The 18,510-nt window shown below is 43.5% G+C and overlaps 1 protein-coding gene across 1 annotated transcript in view; it reads left to right on the top strand.

The window, feature by feature from the left end:
• Nucleotides 1-10,941, top strand: part of LOC125459569 (tetraspanin-18-like) — a 73,710-nt gene extending 62,769 nt beyond the window's left edge. Inside the window, exons 6-8 of the mRNA XM_048546169.2 lie at nt 1,574-1,753; nt 7,365-7,448; nt 9,632-10,941. Coding sequence (XP_048402126.1) covers nt 1,574-1,753; nt 7,365-7,448; nt 9,632-9,676 — 309 coding nt within the window. The 3' untranslated portion in view covers nt 9,677-10,941. The remainder of the gene's footprint in view (nt 1-1,573; nt 1,754-7,364; nt 7,449-9,631) is intronic.
• Nucleotides 10,942-18,510: the final 7,569 nt, after the last annotated feature.

The following is an 18,510-nucleotide window of genomic DNA, read 5'->3' as shown; positions in this document are numbered from 1 at the left end:
GGTAACAGGTTAATATTTAACATGCAAACATTCACTGGCCCACAAGGAAAGCACAGTTAAATGACATTTAGTGAATAGTTTTTTTCACAGAATTTGCTTTGACACAATTGACCAAATCCCTTTTTTCAATGCAACGACACTGTCCAAGCTGAAGCAAATTGTGTGGAAATACTTGCAGTTAGAACATAGGACAGTACAGCACAAGAACAGGTCCTTCTGCCCACAGTGTTGTGCTAAACATGACGTCAAATTAAACTTAAACCCTTCTGCCTGCCCCAGGTCCTCATTCCTCCATATTCATGTGCTTATTTAAAAGTCCCTTAAATGTCCTTATCATTTCTGCCTCCACCACCACCACTGTCAGCGCATACCAGGGACCTACTACTGTCTGCGTAAAGAACTTAACCCTCACATTTCCTTTGAACTTACCCCACTCACCTTAAATGCAAACCCTCTAGTATTAGACATTTCAACTCTGGGAAAAGGATTCTGACCATCAACTTTATCTATGCATCTCATAATTTTAGAGGCCTCTATCAAGTCTCCCCTCAGTCTGCACTGCTCCAGAAAAAGCACCTCTAGCTTCTCCAAATTCTCTCTCTAGTTCATACCCTCTAATCCAGTCCAGGCAGCACCCTGGTAAACCTCTCCTGCATGCTCTTCAAAGCCTCCACACCCTTTTTGTAATACGGCAACCAGAATTGAATGCGATACTGTAAGTGTGGCCTTACTAAAAAGTTTTATGAAAGTGCAACATGACGTCCTGACTCTTGTACTTAATTCTCCAATCAATAAAGACAAGCATGCCATATGTCTTCTTTACCACCCTATCTCTTGTGTGGCCACTTTCAGGGATTTATGGACTTGAACCTGAAATCCCTCAGTAGTGTTCAGTGTCCTGCGTAAACTGTATACTTTTCTTTAACATTTGCTTGTTCTAAGAAATGGTGGGTGGCTTCTGTTTAAACAGCAGGAATGATTTTTACCCATTCATGGAATAAGCAGACTGGGCCTTGTTATAATCTGTGACAGTATAGTTTTTCTGTAATCCTATGTTGAAATACAAGCCCACCTTACACAAGGCTTGAAGCATCTACCTCAGACATGAGAGTGATACTGAGTCAAGCTGTCACATAGCAAACAGGCTAAGGGATAAATCAAATTAACTTATTTCAATATCATTTTATGTGAGACACTTGCTAATTTGCATTTCCTGGGCCCTAAAGTCGATATATTCAGGTAAGAGAAACATATCTAACCCTAATCCTGAAAGGAAGCTGTGAATGATCTTATAATTGAAATGTTATCTCCTGGACGCTACTGTTAGCAATTAGGAAAGAATAATCAGGACAATTTAACAGACGTTTGGGTTTTTGATGCATTTAAGTTTACATACTGGAAATGGGGGAGAAAATTCTCTGAGCAACCATCAGTTGGACGTGGAAGCTGAGTCAATAAAAACTTCAGTGAAACATTCGAGCTGAGGTGACAATGTCTCATCGTTACCAAACCTTCAGCAGATGGTGTACATTGAAAAATAACCACTGCTTCAACTTGTTCCTTCGTCACTTAGTTTGAATGCTGTGGCGTGAATGGTCCGAAGGATTTCTTATACACCATAGAGTTTGTCATTCTGAACCCTTTCCGTGAGGTGCCAGAGGCTTGTTGCAAGAGGAACAAATTTACAGCCGACAGAGCAATCATCAATGCAGAAGAATGCTTCTCTGGAACCGTTGACTTCATCAACAATAAGGTACTGAAAAGCAGCTTCAGGTCCAGACCAGTTCAGATGAGGACATGATAGAGATTTCAGGATATTCTCTCAGTAATATCCAGAAAACATGCCAAAATGCAAACATCAAATGAAATGGAGGCAGCACAACAGTTAAACCCACTTGTGATCCATGTATTTCACACATCTATCCCTGACATTTCCAAAGGTGGATTGAAATATTCGGTAAAACAAAATCAGATACATGTGGGTCAGCTGCTTTATTTCATACACAGCAAATGTACGTATAAAGAAACAACCAATTCTTACCATCATTCAACTAACTATGGGACAAGCCTCAAGGGCAAGACAATAATAAATAATAGCACTATTTGTTGTCCAGTTCACTTAGTATTTGCTGGGCAGCTGTCTGTTTCTGAGCAGTGAGTGGGTTTGGTCTCTCTGAGTCAGGTTAGCAATGCGGCCGCACAGAATTCCCTTCACTGTTTTCTCTCTGTCTTCCCAGAAATTGGATGGTCAGCTTTCTAACTTCCTCCTCCTTCAGTGATTCTCCAGTTGGTCCAATCAATAATATCAGATACCTTTCCTTCTCTCTTAGGATGCGGTTTGAAGAAACTGCCTTCTGCTCAGAAATGTTCAGCAGACACTTTTTGTTAATGGGTCTGGAATGAGTTGATTGATTCACATTGTCTCGGAAATAGACAATGATATTATTCAGGCTGGTTTGTCTGCCTCTAATGCACATCTGTCTCATTAACAAAGAAAACTTCTGTATCAATAACTCCACCCTGTGGCATTTTCTTAAAGTTGTATGAAGTCTCTGTTTTAAAACCACAATTTAAATATCCCTAAATCATTTCATTGAAGAAGGGTAAAAAAGCAAGATCACCTGTATGCTGGTGCGTAGCAGGTTTGGAGTGACTGAGGAAGTGAGGTAAGTGTTGACACTGGGCTCTTAATTGATAGCTCATGTGGTAGAATGGGAGCTCAATGCTGGGGGCTCCAGGGAAGAAAGTGAAAAGAGCTTTTTTTATTTATTCACAGGATGAGGGTTCCACTGGCTATGGCAACATTGATTGCCCATCCCAAGGGTAATCAAGGGTGACATGTGGGTCTGGTGTCCATGTCGGTTCGACCAGTTAACAATAGCAGTTTACTTCTCTAATGGACATTAATGAACAAGATGTCTTTTTCTGTCAATCAACAATGGCTTCATGGTCATCTTCAGACTCTTAATTCCAGATTTCTTTAAAAATGAATTCGAATAACAGCATGGTAGGATTCAAACCCAGGCCTCCAGAACTTTACCTGGGTCATTGGGTTGATAGCCCAGCAATAATACCCTGAGGCCAACATCTCCTTTAGGGTGGGGCCTCACAGCCAAATCAGGAACCTGGGGTGACACTGGGGAAATGTCTGGGCTACAACGGTTTCTTGACTGCAATGACAATCTGGTTTGACACCACAAATACTGTGGCTTAGAGATCTCCTCTGTCTGATGGGTCTGTGGTGGTTGAGGGGTATGTGCAGGAAGCTTCAGAACATGGCTGGCCCTGGTGGAAGAGCTGTACAAACTTCGCACAAAGAAGCAATTAGTAAGGTCTCATGGATTGAATGACATTCCCTTGACTCATTGTAGATGCTCCTTGGTGGATTTGTGATTACACGCTCCATCTCACTGGGAACGTAGGTGACAATGTCTGTTGCCTCAGTTTCTGTTACTCTGGGTATTTTCAGTCAGCCACTCTGTGCCATCATGCCTGAGTGCTAAAGTTAGCAGGTGACGGAGATCTTTTACTACAAAGCATCAAACCTCATCAAATTCCCTTGCACAGCCAAAAGACAAACCCATGTATTATTTTTTTCCACAGAATTGCTGTCTTCCCCAATAGAAGGTGTCTGTCTATGGACTGTGTGTTTCAGGAAGCTCAGCTTCGGTATCCTGTCACCCAATCCAGTGTTAAGAATGACCCAGTCTCCTCTGCTGTCTGGGGAAGAGAATTCTAAATAATAGTGGCAGCAACTGGACAGTTAACCAGTGATAATGGGAACTGCAGATGCTGGAGATTCCAAGATAATAAAATGTGAGGCTGGATGAACACAGCAGGCCAAGCAGCATCTCAGGAGCACAAAAGCTGACGTTTCGGGCCTAGACCCTTCATCAGAGAGGGGGATGGGGGGAGGGAACTGGAATAAATAGGGAGAGAGGGGGAGGCGGACCGAAGATGGAGAGTAAAGAAGATAGGTGGAGAAGGTGTGGGTGGGGAGGTAGGGAGGGGATAGGTCAGTCCAGGGAAGACGGACAGGTCAAGGAGGTGGGATGAGGTTAGTAGGTAGCTGGGGGTGCGGCTTGGGGTGGGAGGAAGGGATGGGTGAGAGGAAGAACCGGTTAGGGAGGCAGAGACAGGTTGGACTGGTTTTGGGATGCAGTGGGTGGGGGGGAAGAGCTGGGCTGGTTGTGTGGTGCAGTGGGGGGAGGGGATGAACTGGGCTGGTTTAGGGATGCAGTGGGGGAAGGGGAGATTTTGAAACTGGTGAAGTCCACATTGATACCATATGGCTGCAGGGTTCCCAGGCGGAATATGAGTTGCTGTTCCTGCAACCTTCGGGTGGCATCATTGTGGCAGTGCAGGAGGCCCATGATGGACATGTCATCAAGAGAATGGGAGGGGGAGTGGAAATGGTTTGCGACTGGGAGGTGCAGTTGTTTGTTGCGAACTGAGCGGAGGTGTTCTGCAAAGCGGTCCCCAAGCCTCCGCTTGGTTTCCCCAATGTAGAGAAAGCCACACCGGGTACAGTGGATGCAGTATACCACATTGGCAGATGTGCAGGTGAACCTCTGCTTAATGTGGAATGTCATCTTGGGGCCTGGGATGGGGTGAGGGAGGAGGTGTGGGGACAAGTGTAGCATTTCCTGCGGTTGCAGGGGAAGGTGCCGGGTGTGGTGGGGTTGGAGGGCAGTGTGGAGCGAACAAGGGAGTCATGGAGAGAGTGGTCTCTCCGGAAAGCAGACAGGGGTGGGGATGGAAAAATGTCTTGGGTGGTGGGGTCGGATTGTAAATGGCGGAAGTGTCGGAGGATAATGAGTTGTATCCGGAGGTTGGTAGGGTGGTGTGTGAGAACGAGGGGGATCCTCTTGGGGCGGTTGTGGCGGGGGCGGGGTGTGAGGGATGTGTCGCGGGAAATGCGGGAGACGCGGTCAAGGGCGTTCAGCTATGCCTGCCTCTTTGTAGGTTACGTGGAACAGTCCATCTTCCGCACCTACACAGGCCCCAAACCCCACCTCTTCCTCCGGTACATTGATGACTGTATCGGCGCCGCCTCTTGCTCCCCAGAGGAGCTCGAACAGTTCATCCACTTCACCAACACCTTCCACCCCAACCTTCAGTTCACCTGGGCCATCTCCAGCACATCCCTCACCTTCCTGGACCTCTCAGTCTCCATCTCAGGCAACCAGCTTGTAACTGATGTCCATTTCAAGCCCACCGACTCCCACAGCTACCTAGAATACACCTCCTCCCACCCACCCTCCTGCAAAAATTCCATCCCCTATTCCCAATTCCTCCGCCTCCGCCGCATCTGCTCCCACGATAAGACATTCCACTCCCGCACATCCCAGATGTCCAAGTTCTTTAAGGACCGCAACTTCCCCCCCACGGTGATTGAGAAAGCCCTTGACCGCGTCTCCCGCATTTCCCGCGACACATCCCTCACACCCCGCCCCCGCCACAACCGCCCCAAGAGGATCCCCCTCGTTCTCACACACCACCCTACCAACCTCCGGATACAACGCATTATCCTCCGACACTTCCGCCATTTACAATCCGACCCCACCACCCAAGACATTTTTCCATCCCCACCCCTGTCTGCTTTCCGGAGAGACCACTCTCTCCGTGACTCCCTTGTTCGCTCCACACTGCCCTCCAACCCCACCACACCCGGCACCTTCCCCTGCAACCGCAGGAAATGCTACACTTGTCCCCACACCTCCTCCCTCACCCCCATCCCAGGCCCCAAGATGACATTCCACATTAAGCAGAGGTTCACCTGCACATCTGCCAATGTGGTATACTGCATCCACTGTACCCGGTGCGGCTTTCTCTACATTGGGGAAACCAAGCGGAGGCTTGGGGACCGCTTTGCAGAACACCTCCGCTCAGTTCGCAACAAACAACTGCACCTCCCAGTCGCAAACCATTTCCACTCCCCCTCCCATTCTCTTGATGACATGTCCATCATGGGCCTCCTGCACTGCCACAATGATGCCACCCGAAGGTTGCAGGAACAGCAACTCATATTCCGCCTGGGAACCCTGCAGCCATATGGTATCAATGTGGACTTCACCAGTTTCAAAATCTCCCCTTCCCCCACTGCATCCCTAAACCAGCCCAGTTCATCCCCTCCCCCCACTGCACCACACAACCAGCCCAGCTCTTCCCCCCCACCCACTGCATCCCAAAACCAGTCCAACCTGTCTCTGCCTCCCTAACCGGTTCTTCCTCTCACCCATCCCTTCCTCCCACCCCAAGCCGCACCCCCAGCTACCTACTAACCTCATCCCACCTCCTTGACCTGTCCGTCTTCCCTGGACTGACCTATCCCCTCCCTACCTCCCCACCCACACCTTCTCCACCTATCTTCTTTACTCTCCATCTTCGGTCCGCCTCCCCCTCTCTCCCTATTTATTCCAGTTCCCTCCCCCCATCCCCCTCTCTGATGAAGGGTCTAGGCCCGAAACGTCAGCTTTTGTGCTCCTGAGATGCTGCTTGGCCTGCTGTGTTCATCCAGCCTCACATTTTATTATCAGTTAACCAGTGCCCTGGTTTGTGAATAGCAGTAGGTCTTTCAAGCCCACTAATGTGATCCTAGAACCTAGATATTTTCAAAATGTCTGGGGCCCGAACGCAATTTGGTTCAAGATAACAAAGTGTGGGGCTGGATGAACACAGCAGGCCAAGCAGCATCTTAGGAGCACAAAAGTTGACATTTCAGGCCTAGACCCTTCATCAGATCTGCAGATCCCATTATCTCTGATCGCAATTTGGTTCAAGTTTTTCTAGATCCTTTTGACTCTCCCACCATTCTCTTCTAAACCCCCTCACTCGCATTCAATGTCCGCTGAAATAACTTGATTGAGAACAGTGTCCTGTTACCAAGTCACCCTTTATTTACACATGAACAGTCCTTGACTTTAGTACTGCATCATTCAGAGTCAGTTACAGCAGTGGCAGTATCTCTGACACTTCTGTTAATACCTGTTAGCCAGGGCTCCCTGATTGAACTGGATTCGCAGGCATAATCAGTGAACTTGTATTCTGTGGATTCACTTGGCTGACCTCGTTACAGTCATTACTTCCACTCCTGATCCTTCACACTGTAAGCTGCCCTGAGACGTCCCTCTGTAACAATTATTATAAAAATCTAAGCAGTTCCTCAGCAGTGTCTTTATTTATGGAAGCGTTTATTCATTCAGCCTTTGACAAACATTCATTGTCATTACTTTTCTAGTTTTTATCTACCTTTAGAAGCCTTTAGTTTCTAGAATTTAGGTGGAATGAGTAATCATTTGAAACAGATACACATAAACACACTAAGAAAAACCACATTTTCTGTCTGTTTCTATCTCACACAGGGCTGCTTCGATCATATTTCAGAGCAGGTGGAATATTATCTTTATGGGATTGGAGCGGTGAATGTTTGGATCATAATAATTGAGGTAATCCTTTAATTGACTTATTCACAACAATACTCTGTGAAACACATGGAGACTGAAGATGCGTAAATGCATCAAAAATGACTGCCCATCTCAATATTTTCTCTTCTCCTTGCTGCCTGTAAACAGCATACAAACAATTTATATTCAAGCCCAGTCTGATTTCCTTAGCTTTGTTATGGTCTGAGGTTTCCCTTGTTCTGAGATTTTTTGCCAAGTCCGACATTACATAACATTCTCCTGTAACTTCCTAAGTTCTGTCATAAGTGTGATTCCCCTCATCATGTGATTAACTTGTTCTTATGGTTGTACAGTATCCACTGCCATTCACAACCCCTCAGATACTGAAACAATACAGGCTCTCGATCAACATGATCGATAATTCAGTTCCTGCAATATATCTTGTAAATAGTATACACTGCTGTCACTGTGTTGGCTGTGAAGGGTGTGAACATTGAAGGTGGTGGATGGTTGAAACCATCCAAGGTGAATCCATCCAGACTGAATGGCAACCTGATACCGTCCCTATTGGGTATGACCTGTTTTGATGCCAGGGAGTGGAGATGGTGATCCAAGAGTATGGTTTGTAAGGTATGTTTGTGTAATGATGTCAGACTGTTTCTTGACAAGACTGTGGGACAGCTCGCTCAATTTTGACACAAACTGTGTCAAATTAAGTCAAAATGTTATTAAAGAGCACATTATAAGGATAACAGAGCCGGGATAATCATTGTCCTTCCTGGTGGCAGGTTTGATGCCAGTCAGTCTGAGGTTTCATTGACTTCTCTGTAGTAGCTTGGTGCAATTGAGTGCCTTGCTAAGTCATTTCAGAGGGCAGTTAAGAGTTAACTAGATTAGTGTGGGTCTGGAGGTATGTGCTGTTGCAAAGTTGGGTCGAATACTTGTGGATTGGAAGGCAGGACATTAGAATTTGGTGTCTGTAAAATGTTGATGATTGTAAAATGCTATGGGAAAAGCAGTGCATGGCCCTTTTAAAAGAAGGTGTGCATTTTCTATGCTTAGAGATTCAAAAAGGATGTCTGTGGGTTTACAGGTACACAGAGCACCCAAATTGAAACATTTGTATCAAAAGGCTCTACTGTTAGTGGACAAAGCAGCATTTTTACCAAAACAGTGGGTTTTCAAATTTAGCCAATTAATTTAAACCAGGCCCTTAGGTAAAAAAATAAATTTGCCTCTGATGGTTTTGACAAGATAGGACCAACCCTATTGTAAGAAATTGATGTGTCATCAAGGGTATAAAACATGAGGGCATTTGGAAAATTGAGAGAGAGCCAATTGGCATTTGCCAAGAAAACAGCTTTCAGCTGTAAAAGAATGACTTGGTGGGTCTCACAGCATTCTCTAAGCCTTAGAGTAAGCTACATCTACATTACAGCACAAATAGTTAATGTTCCTGACAAATGAATTCAGCAGACAAGGCATTACTCACAGACAAATTTGTTAGAAAAGACAGAGAACATTCCAGAAGACGTAACCTGGCTGTAATTTTGACAGACTTAATTCTAATTTTCAAAAAAAAATTCTTTTGTATAAATGGGATTGATATTTATTAGAACAGCCTACCATTATAACCTTGCTTTATTTGAGACAAGTTAGTAGTTGGAAAGGGTTTATTCTTTTTAATAATTATTTTGTTGACTGTTAGAGTTAGATAAATAAATTGTTACTTGTTAATAATAAAGAGAGTATCAGGGGTTTATTTTTTATTTAATCACTCCTTTATAACAGATTGGAGACTCTTTTGACAGATTACAGGGTGAGGTGCTTCTCTCTGTGTGTTTTGGTTTTACTTATTGGAGGGGTTGACATCTGCTTTATGACATGTGTAGATCAGATTAAGTCAGGATGGCAAATGTCCTTCTCTTAAGGAGAAAGAAGATAAACTTTTCACATTAACCATTACTGATGATTTCTAAATTTTATTAATTAATTGAATCTAAATTCCACCAGCTATTGTCATAGGAACTGAACCTGTGTCCCCAGTGCATTGGATTATCAATTGACACTACCAGTGCCTGCCCTAACACAAAAAAAGATTAATTTTGCAGCTCCTTTAATGATCATGTGGCATCCAAAACACTTCACAGTGGTGTTTCACAAACAGATATGTGACAGTGACCAGCTCATCTGTTTTCAGTGATGTTGATCTTTCTCTCTTCCAGATATTTGTGATGATCTTTGCAATGTGGCTATACCAACGAGCTTAGGAGAGCTCTCCCTGGCCCAGTCTGACCAAGGCTGTGTTAATGTTTAATATTGACAGAGGCAGACAGGCACCTAGTGCCAACAATAGGAACTGCATCACTTTGTGGAGCACTTCAATGTAATAGACACTTCAAACATTTTAATCATCAGAGTATGAGCTGAAAGTATGACCTGTGACAGAAGACTGGACAGAGAATTTGACTGGAGGTTGTGAACGCAGGTGGAACCAATACAGTGGGGAAGAGGGGGAAGATCAGTTTGAATTCGTAAATGAATGAATGTACATACAATAGGCTATACAAATGTACAAGAGATAAACAATAGATCTTACCTCCTGAATCAATTTCTGATATTGTTGACTTTCTTTAACTGATACAGCAAGTTTTTTGCTGTGTGGGGCAATATAAATAATTTATAATTTGAGCCATTTATATCAAATAATATTCTGGCTGATGGTTGCTGATGTTAGGGACCACGGCACAAGGTTTAGGAGTTTGCTGAGGTAAGGGCTGGTACTGTTGGATATGGGTGAGAATGTGTGCTGTAGCTGGGTAATGTAGGATGCGTGTTGTAGGCTGGGCAATATAGGGTGGGTGTTGTAGGCTGGGTGATATAGGGTGAGTGATACAGGATGGGTGCCGTAGGGTGGGTGCTGGTGGGTGATACAGGGTAGGTGCCGTGGGGTGGACGCTGTAGGGTGGTTGATATAGAGTTGGTGTCTTAATGTGGGCATTGTGGAGAGGTTGATATAGGGTAGGTGATATAGGATGCATAATATAGGGAGCATGATTTAGGGTGGACAATGTAGGGTGAGCAATATAGAGTGGGTGATATAGGCTGGCTGCTATAGGGTGGGCTATATAGGGCAGGTGATATAGGGTGGGCACTTTAGGGTTGGTGATATAGGATGGGTAATATAGGGTGGCTGATGTAGTTAGTGATGTGGGTGCTGATGTAGGGTAGATGCTGTAGGTGGATGTTGTAGGGTGGATGATGCGGGGTACTGCTGTAGGGTGAGTGATATAAAGTGAGTGATATAGGGTGGGTGTTGTCAGGTGGGTGCTGTAGGCTGGGTGATATAGGGTGGGTGTTGTAGGGTCAGTGCTATAGGTTGGGTAATGTGGGGAAGTGCTGTAGGTTAGGTGATTATAGCGTGGGTGATATAGGGTGTGCGCTGTTTGTTGACTGAGTAAGGCATTACCATCAGCTCAGTCACTAGAGGCTGAATCAACCAATCAGTTTCCAGTTCTGACACCTCTTGTCTTGTGTTGAGTGGGAGACAGGAGAGGTAGGGGAGGGAGGATTTTGGGGGGGGGGGGGGAGGGGATGGATAGGGATGAAAGGAGGTGGGATGCTATCTGACATGTAGATATAATCCCAATAAGTCCTGACCCAAAGAGTTTAATTGTGGAAAGTGTATCTCCTGGCTGGGGCTGTGGTTCTAGGTAAAGTACAGTCTCATCTGCCAAAAATTGAGAGTTGTCTTCTTGATTACTATCCATCCCAAATGTTCTCCTATCCTCAAGCTGTTCTTTTCTAAAAGTCATGTGTGCATCTCAGTCTGTAAACACAGTGTTTCACAGTTATAGGAATGTGGAGGTCAAACTTCCTGGACCCACTCTTTGTATTGAAAAGTGAAACAGTGGAGTTAATTCTAATATTCATGTTGTTTGATTGCCTTGTGAAATGTTTACAATAAAATAACGTACAGAAGTATAGTGTGTTCTGTTCACTGGAGGCAGTCAGATTAGCTCCTACCTCAGGAAGGAAGGGGAAGCTAGCTATCCACCTCTGGACCACCACATGCCTGTTAATGCCCCACTGCCTGGCCCTTACCTGGCGTTTGAACCACTGTCAAACACCAGGACCCTTCTTTCCTATGTAACTCAGTTTGTGCAATCACCTGATCTGGAATTATTGTTTCAAAAAGTTGGACTCTGTGTTTCCACAGCTCAACAATGATGTTTAAAACATTTAGCAAAGACATGCTGAACCATTCTACCCTCAATATAACTGTACCACCGGACAACTCCATCAGTGAACGCTGCAGTATCAAACACCTCCCATTAACCCCACACTTCTTCAGCTACTTCATCACTATCTTCCCTGTATCCTAACAATTCTGTCTATGTCACTTCATAAATTAACGTTGTACAAGGGAATAGGTTCATAATTCCTAGCATGCTACCTTATTAATAATTTCTCTTTCATTAAACACTTTGGAACACAAAACAGTTGCCATCAATAACTGATCTGCTGTTTAAATGTTAATTTGTTTACTTGTGTTGATGTAGGAGCGAGGAACACTTCTCCTTTAGAGGCAGAACCTCAATAACCCTTTGTAGCCTGACTCTCAGTGACAGTATTGAAGAAAGAATTCTCTTCAGTATTTTAACCCACAGGCCCCATTTTGGTATGTCCCAAGGGAACACAGTTCACTCCACCATTCTTACTCTTTTACAACCCATTTCCTGTACTAATACAGTCTTTCTGAAGTCTGCAGAGGTAACCTAAAATTAAATGATGTTCAAGGTGAGGGTGACAATGATAGAACTTCACATGAGGTTTGAAGGTGAGAAATGTGAAACTCCGGTCTCAAACAAAACAAAAACAATTGGAAAAGTATGAAGGCATAGTGGCTGAAATATCCAAAGAAAAGATGCGCTTTGCTTTAAAGATTAACGGTAGACCGGAAGATTGGGAAAATGTTAGAAACCAGCAAAAAAAAGGCTTAAGAAAATGATAAACAGGACAATGACAGAAAACTAATAGAAATATAAAAAGATAGTCAAAATTTTTTACAAGTATACAACAAAGAAGAATGGCTAAATTACTGCCTTAGAGATGAGTACAGGGAAAAATAATGGGTGCTGTGAAGATACTATGGCTTTAAGAGTTGTATTTGGTCCTTTGTTTTGTGAAGTCATATTGCGACAACGGTGATGAGCAGTCAGCTTCAAAGCCTATACGGAAAGAGCTAGAGAGGCATTGTTTATTTTTTTAAAGATGGAACAATAGAAGCAGCATGAATGGGTGGCATTGAGTTCCAACAGAAACAGGACTTTTTACTTTAGTTTTTCAGTAGCAGTTGCTGGGGTCTTGAAGCTGGGTTTGGAAGCTACAGTACATCTCTTCCCGCTACTCTGTCTCAGAGTTTTCGCTTGATGTTTTTCCTCCTGGACTAGAGAAATGCATGTGAGACAATCTAGTATACTGAATTTGCTTTTGCCCAGTATATAGGAAGGGCTGAAGGGCTAAAATTGTTGATGATATTTGACAGTTGCATAACCTTGAATGAACCCTGTGAAATTTCTATATGTGCCAAACCTGGCACAGACAATGTGTTTTTCTGTAGTTTTTTTTCTGTGCCTGGCTGTTTGTTACACCATATAAGAAAGAGAGTTTTTTTCTGGGAATTGGACATCACCTCGGACCAGGATTGTGAACAATGCCAGGAACAATCTCAGCCTCCAGATCAACCATTGATCAAGAGGACCCCGATGGGCAGAAGGGGGGTGAGGCTTATTGATTTTTTTCATCTCTGTTGCATTCTTTTTATTTACTTAATAAATGTTCTTTTTCATCTTTTATTATTATTCAATAAAAGTTAATATTTAAGAAAATTGCTACTGTTGAGTCTTCTCTTAACTACATTTAACTGCATCTGAAGAGAACCACTTAGATACACTCTGTGATCCAAAACATTAAGGGTGTGTTTATGGGATGTTACTGTATTGAAACAGTCTCTGTTTAAGAGTGAAATAATTTATTATTCTGTTTTCCAATGGAGTTAAATTATCCCAATCTTTCATACTGTATGAATACAGTGTGTTTTGCTTTGAGCCTGACAGTTTGACCAAACAAATTTCATCCAACATGCAATGCCTGGCACTGGCCTTTAAAATAAGAAAGAAATAAGGTCTAGGCTATCCTCTTAATATATTTCGAGAGGTTTGGTCCGGTCAGTAATGGTGCAAAATAAGTGGCAGAGGCTTTGCACAAGTATTTTTTTTAATCTGTTGTCACAATAGAAGGATCAGAATTAATTCTGAGATTAATAAAAAATCCAGAGGCTAAGGGAAAACAAATGATCCTAAAGTCTGAGAGATCTCCTGGAGGAAGTGACAAACATCCTACAAACAGAAAGGAAGTGATGCGAAATTTGGTCAATCCTTTATTGCAATCTTTCAAAATTCCCTAGGTTCTGGTAATGCCCAATTGGATTGCAAAATTCAGAAAGGCTTGGGAGCACTTAACTTGCAGACAGAAGAGAGAGAGGAGTCTAACAGCTGCAGTTTTGGAAGAAAAAATGCAGTGATGTCGTGGGAAGGTGTCGATTGGTTGGACAGTAACTTTTTTGGGAATTTATGAAACAAGTTCATCCATGTGGTGTGAGTACCACTGGCTAGACCTGCACTTTTTACCTGTTCCTAGTTGCCCTTGAGAAGGCTGTCGTGAGCTGCCTTCTTGAATTGCTTGCAGTCCAAGTCAGTGTGGATTGACCCACAATGCCATTCAGGAGGGATTTCCAGGATTTTGACCCAGCGACAGTGAAGGTACAGCAACGTATTTGCAAGTCAGGATGGTGAGTGGCTTGGAGCATAACTTGCTAATGGTGGTGTTCCCATGTATCCGCTGCCCTTATTCTTCTAGATGGACGTGTCTTGGGTTTGGAAGGTGCTGTGGAAGGAGTCTAGGTGAAATACGGCAGTGAAGCTTGTGGATATTTGAATCTTGTTGCTATTGAACATTGGTGGTGGATATTTGTGGATTTACTGCCAAACAAGCAGGCTCCTTTGTCTTAGATGGTGTCAAGCTTCTTGACCATTGCTAGAGCTGCACTCGTCCAGGCAAATGGGGAGTATTCCATTATACTCCTGACTTGTGCCTTGTAGATGATGTGCAGACTTTGGGGATTCAGGAGGTGAGTTACTCTCCACAGTATTCCAATCCTCTGACCTGCTCTTGTAGCCGCTATGTTTATGTGGCAAGTACAATTGAGTTTCTGGTCAATGGTAATCCCAGGATGTCGATAGAAAGGTATTCTAGGAATGATATTGCCATTGGTTTCAAGAGACAATGATTAAATTCTGTCCTGTTGGAGTTGGTCTTTGCCTGGCTTTTGTGTCGTGTGAACATTGCTTGCCACTTATCAGCCCAAGCCTGGATATTGTTCAGAACTTATTGTTTTTGAACTTGGACAGCTTCAGTACCTGAGAAGTCACAAATAGTGCTGAACATTGTGTAATCATCAGTGAACATCCTGCTTTTTGACCCGATTATGGGTCATTGGTGAAGCGGCTGAGGATGGTTGGGCTTAGGACACTACCCTGAGGAACTCCTGCAGAGATGTCCTGGAACTGAGATGACTGATCTCGAACAACCATGATGTTGTTCCAATGTGTCAGGTATGACTCCAACCATCGGAGAGTTTTCCCCCCGATACCCATCGCTTCCAGTTTTGTTAGGACTCCTCGATGCCACGTGTGAATGTGGTCTTGATGTCAAGGGATGTCACTCTCACTCTCACCTCTGGAATTCAGCTCTTTTGTCCATGTTTGAATCAAGGCTGTAATGAGGGTTGCATGTATAATTTTTGATGTTTGAAAGTAATTTTTTTTAAGCTTCTAGGTTCCTGTAATTGCTGGTACTTGCAAGCTTTTAATTGTATTGGCAAACAAATTGTATTTGCAGTATTAAATATTTTGGGTGGTGCAGGGTTTAGTACATAAAAAATGAATTCATACTTAATAAAGATGGCAGGGTGGGTGATTTGCTGCAACTGCAGTAAGTGGCATCTTTTGGACTCTGGCACATTGATCTGCGGTGAATGTTTATGAGTGCAGGAACTTTGGTTCAGGGTCAGTGGCCTGGAGGTTAAGGTGCAGCCATTGTGACATATTAGGGAGGAGGAAAGTTTCCCCGGACAATTTATTTGAGGAGGCAACCATACTCCTTAGCACAGGATTATCTGATTTGACCACTGCTCAATGACAGGAGGCTAGTACAGTGACATAGTGGGCAGAAATCTCAGACTTTGTAATTATCAAACAGCTTTGAGGTACTTATGATTTTCTTTTGGATAGGAATGTAGACTACAGGGTGGATGATCTTGTTGATCATTGCACAATAGTACAGGACACCATTCAACTCACAGGCATAAAGTAGTGACATTAGAGGACAGCATAGCGAGCAGGATTGATGCTGTCTTCTGTAGCAAGCAGCAAGTGTCCAGAAAGACATGTTACCCAAACAGTGGCAAAGTCTGGGACACCTGCTCAGGGGCTGGAGATGAACAGATGAATTTATAGTGGGACAAGGGAATCCAGTTGCTGTGATCAATATTGGTAGAATCATAGAATCACTACAGTGCAGAAAGAGGCCATTCAGCCCATCAAGTCTACACCAACCATCCAAAGAGCATCTCACTGCATAGACCCAGCCTCTACCCATCCCCTTAATCCTGCATGGACTTTTTTTTAACCATGTCTAACCCACCTAACCTGCCTGTCTTTGGACTATGGGAGGAAACTGGAGCACCCGGAGGAAACCAGCACAGACACGGGGAGAAAGTACAATTTCCACGCAGATAGTTTGCTGAGGGTGGAATCGAACCTAGGTCCCTGACACTGTGAAGCAGCAGTGCTAACCACGGACCAATCATGCCACCCTAATGTACCGGTGATAGAGGTAGGACAAGGATCTTTCAGGGCAGTCAATACGAAGGGACAAGCACCACGCTGAGCAGCAGAACTCAAAAGTAATAATCTCTGGGTTATTAGCTGAATCACATGCAAATTGACGCACATGATTAACATGCAAGAAATGAAAGCATTGCTCAAAGGTTGGTGTGGTAGAAGTAGATTCTAGCTGCAGGGACATTAGTACCAATGCTGGGGAAAGCGATGCCCGACTGTTGGAACAGGCTACACCTCAATCATGCTGGTATCAGGTGAATCTCATAACCAGGCAGTTAGAGAGTGTATTAAGATAAATTGTAGAAGCAAAGGGTCAAATTTGGGAAGATGTGATAAATTAAAGAGTGGATGCAAGACAAAGTGAGTTATTATTATGGTAAATGATATACAGACCATGATGAAAGGGATAAAGTGGACAAATCAAAGAGTAAATTAGTAGATAAAGTACAAGTTTACAAAAGCAATAAAAGGACAAAACTAAAGGCTCTGTATTTGAATCCATAAAGGATTTAAAACAAAATGGCTGAACTGAAAACACAAATAAAAATAATTTTAATGAAATATTGTCTAGTAACCATGACAAAGACTGGGTGATACATTGGGGCCTGAATATTGAAGGATGCTTGACATTTTAGGAATGACAGGAATTTTAGAAAGAGGCGGAGGAGTGGCTTTGTTAATTAAAGATGGTGATAGAAAGGGATGATCTAAGTTCAGGACTCCAGGATGTAGAAACTGCTTGGGCAGCGATGAGAAATGATAAAAACAAGAAGTCACCTACGTGAGTAGTGTACAGGTCCACTAGAAGTACCCACGTGGTCGGGAAGAATAACGCAAGAGGTCGAGGCAGCTTGTCAGAAAAACATAGTTAGGATCATGAGAGATTTTAAGAAAACATATAGACTGGAAAAATCAGAGGGCCAAGCGAGCCTGAATGAAATGTTTGAGATTCTCTTGCTAACGGTGATATCTTCCCAACAGTCATTCTGTCAAGTTCACTCAGAATCTTGCATTGCGTTTGTAAGTTCAAAAAGGGAGAAAAAAACCAGGAAATGTAGCATCATGCCTGTCCATTAGCTTAACATCTGTCTGTTAGCTTAACACCTGCCCATTACCTCAATGCCTGTCCATTAGCCCAACATTCGTCCATTAGCTTAATGCCTGTCCATTAGCTCAACGCCTCTCAGTAACATTAACATCTGCCAGTCAGCTCAACATCTATTAACATCTGTCTAGGGAGATGTTTATTATTAAAGATTTCATGGCAGAGTACTTAAAAGAATGACGATAATCAGAGACACCATTGTTTTATGAAAGGGAAATCAAGCAGAGGATGTACAGTATTTATACTTTCGGAAACCATTTGAGAAGTTGCCACATCAATTTTATTTTATGGGAAAAAAGAAGCTTGCAGGTAACTATTCGGCATGGACAGAAAGTTAGGTCAGTGGAGAAGGTTATCTCAGAGTACAATGGGACCTTGATCAGATGGGCTGAGAAGTGGCAGATGAAGTTTGAATTAGATAAATGTGAGGTGTTACATTTTGGTAAAGCAAATCAGGGCAGGACTTATACACAGTAGAGTCCTGGGGAGTGTTGCCAAACAAAGAGACCTTGGAGTGCAGGTTCATTGTTCTTCGATGGCGGAGTCACAGATAGACAAGATAGTGAAGAAGGCATTTGGTATGCTTGTCATTACTGGTCAATGCTTTGAGTATAGGAGGTGGGATGTTATGTTGTGGCTGTACAGAATACTGGGTGGCCACTTTTGGGATACTGCATGCAATTCTGGTCTCCTTGCTAAAAGAAAGACGCTGTTAAAAATTGAAAGGACACAGAAAAGATTTACAAGGATGTTGCCAAGGTTGGAGCATTTGAACTATAGACAGATGCTGAATAGAGTGGAGCTACTTTTCCTGAAGCGTCAGACGCTGAGGGTCACCTTATGGAGATTGATAAGATCGAGAGGGACATGGGTAGGGTGAATAGCTGAGGCATTTTCCCCGGGGTGGGGTGTCTAAAACCAGAGGGCACCGATTTAAGGAGAGAGGGGACAATAGACAATAGACAATAGACAATAGATGTTGCAGTAGGCCATTCGGCCCTTCGAGCCAGCACCGCCATTCATTATGATCATG

This window comes from Stegostoma tigrinum, chromosome 17 (assembly GCF_030684315.1).
Source record: "Stegostoma tigrinum isolate sSteTig4 chromosome 17, sSteTig4.hap1, whole genome shotgun sequence".
NCBI lineage: Eukaryota > Metazoa > Chordata > Chondrichthyes > Orectolobiformes > Stegostomatidae > Stegostoma > Stegostoma tigrinum.
Note: the sequence above shows the minus strand (reverse complement) of the source record. Positions and strands in the feature narration are given on the sequence as shown.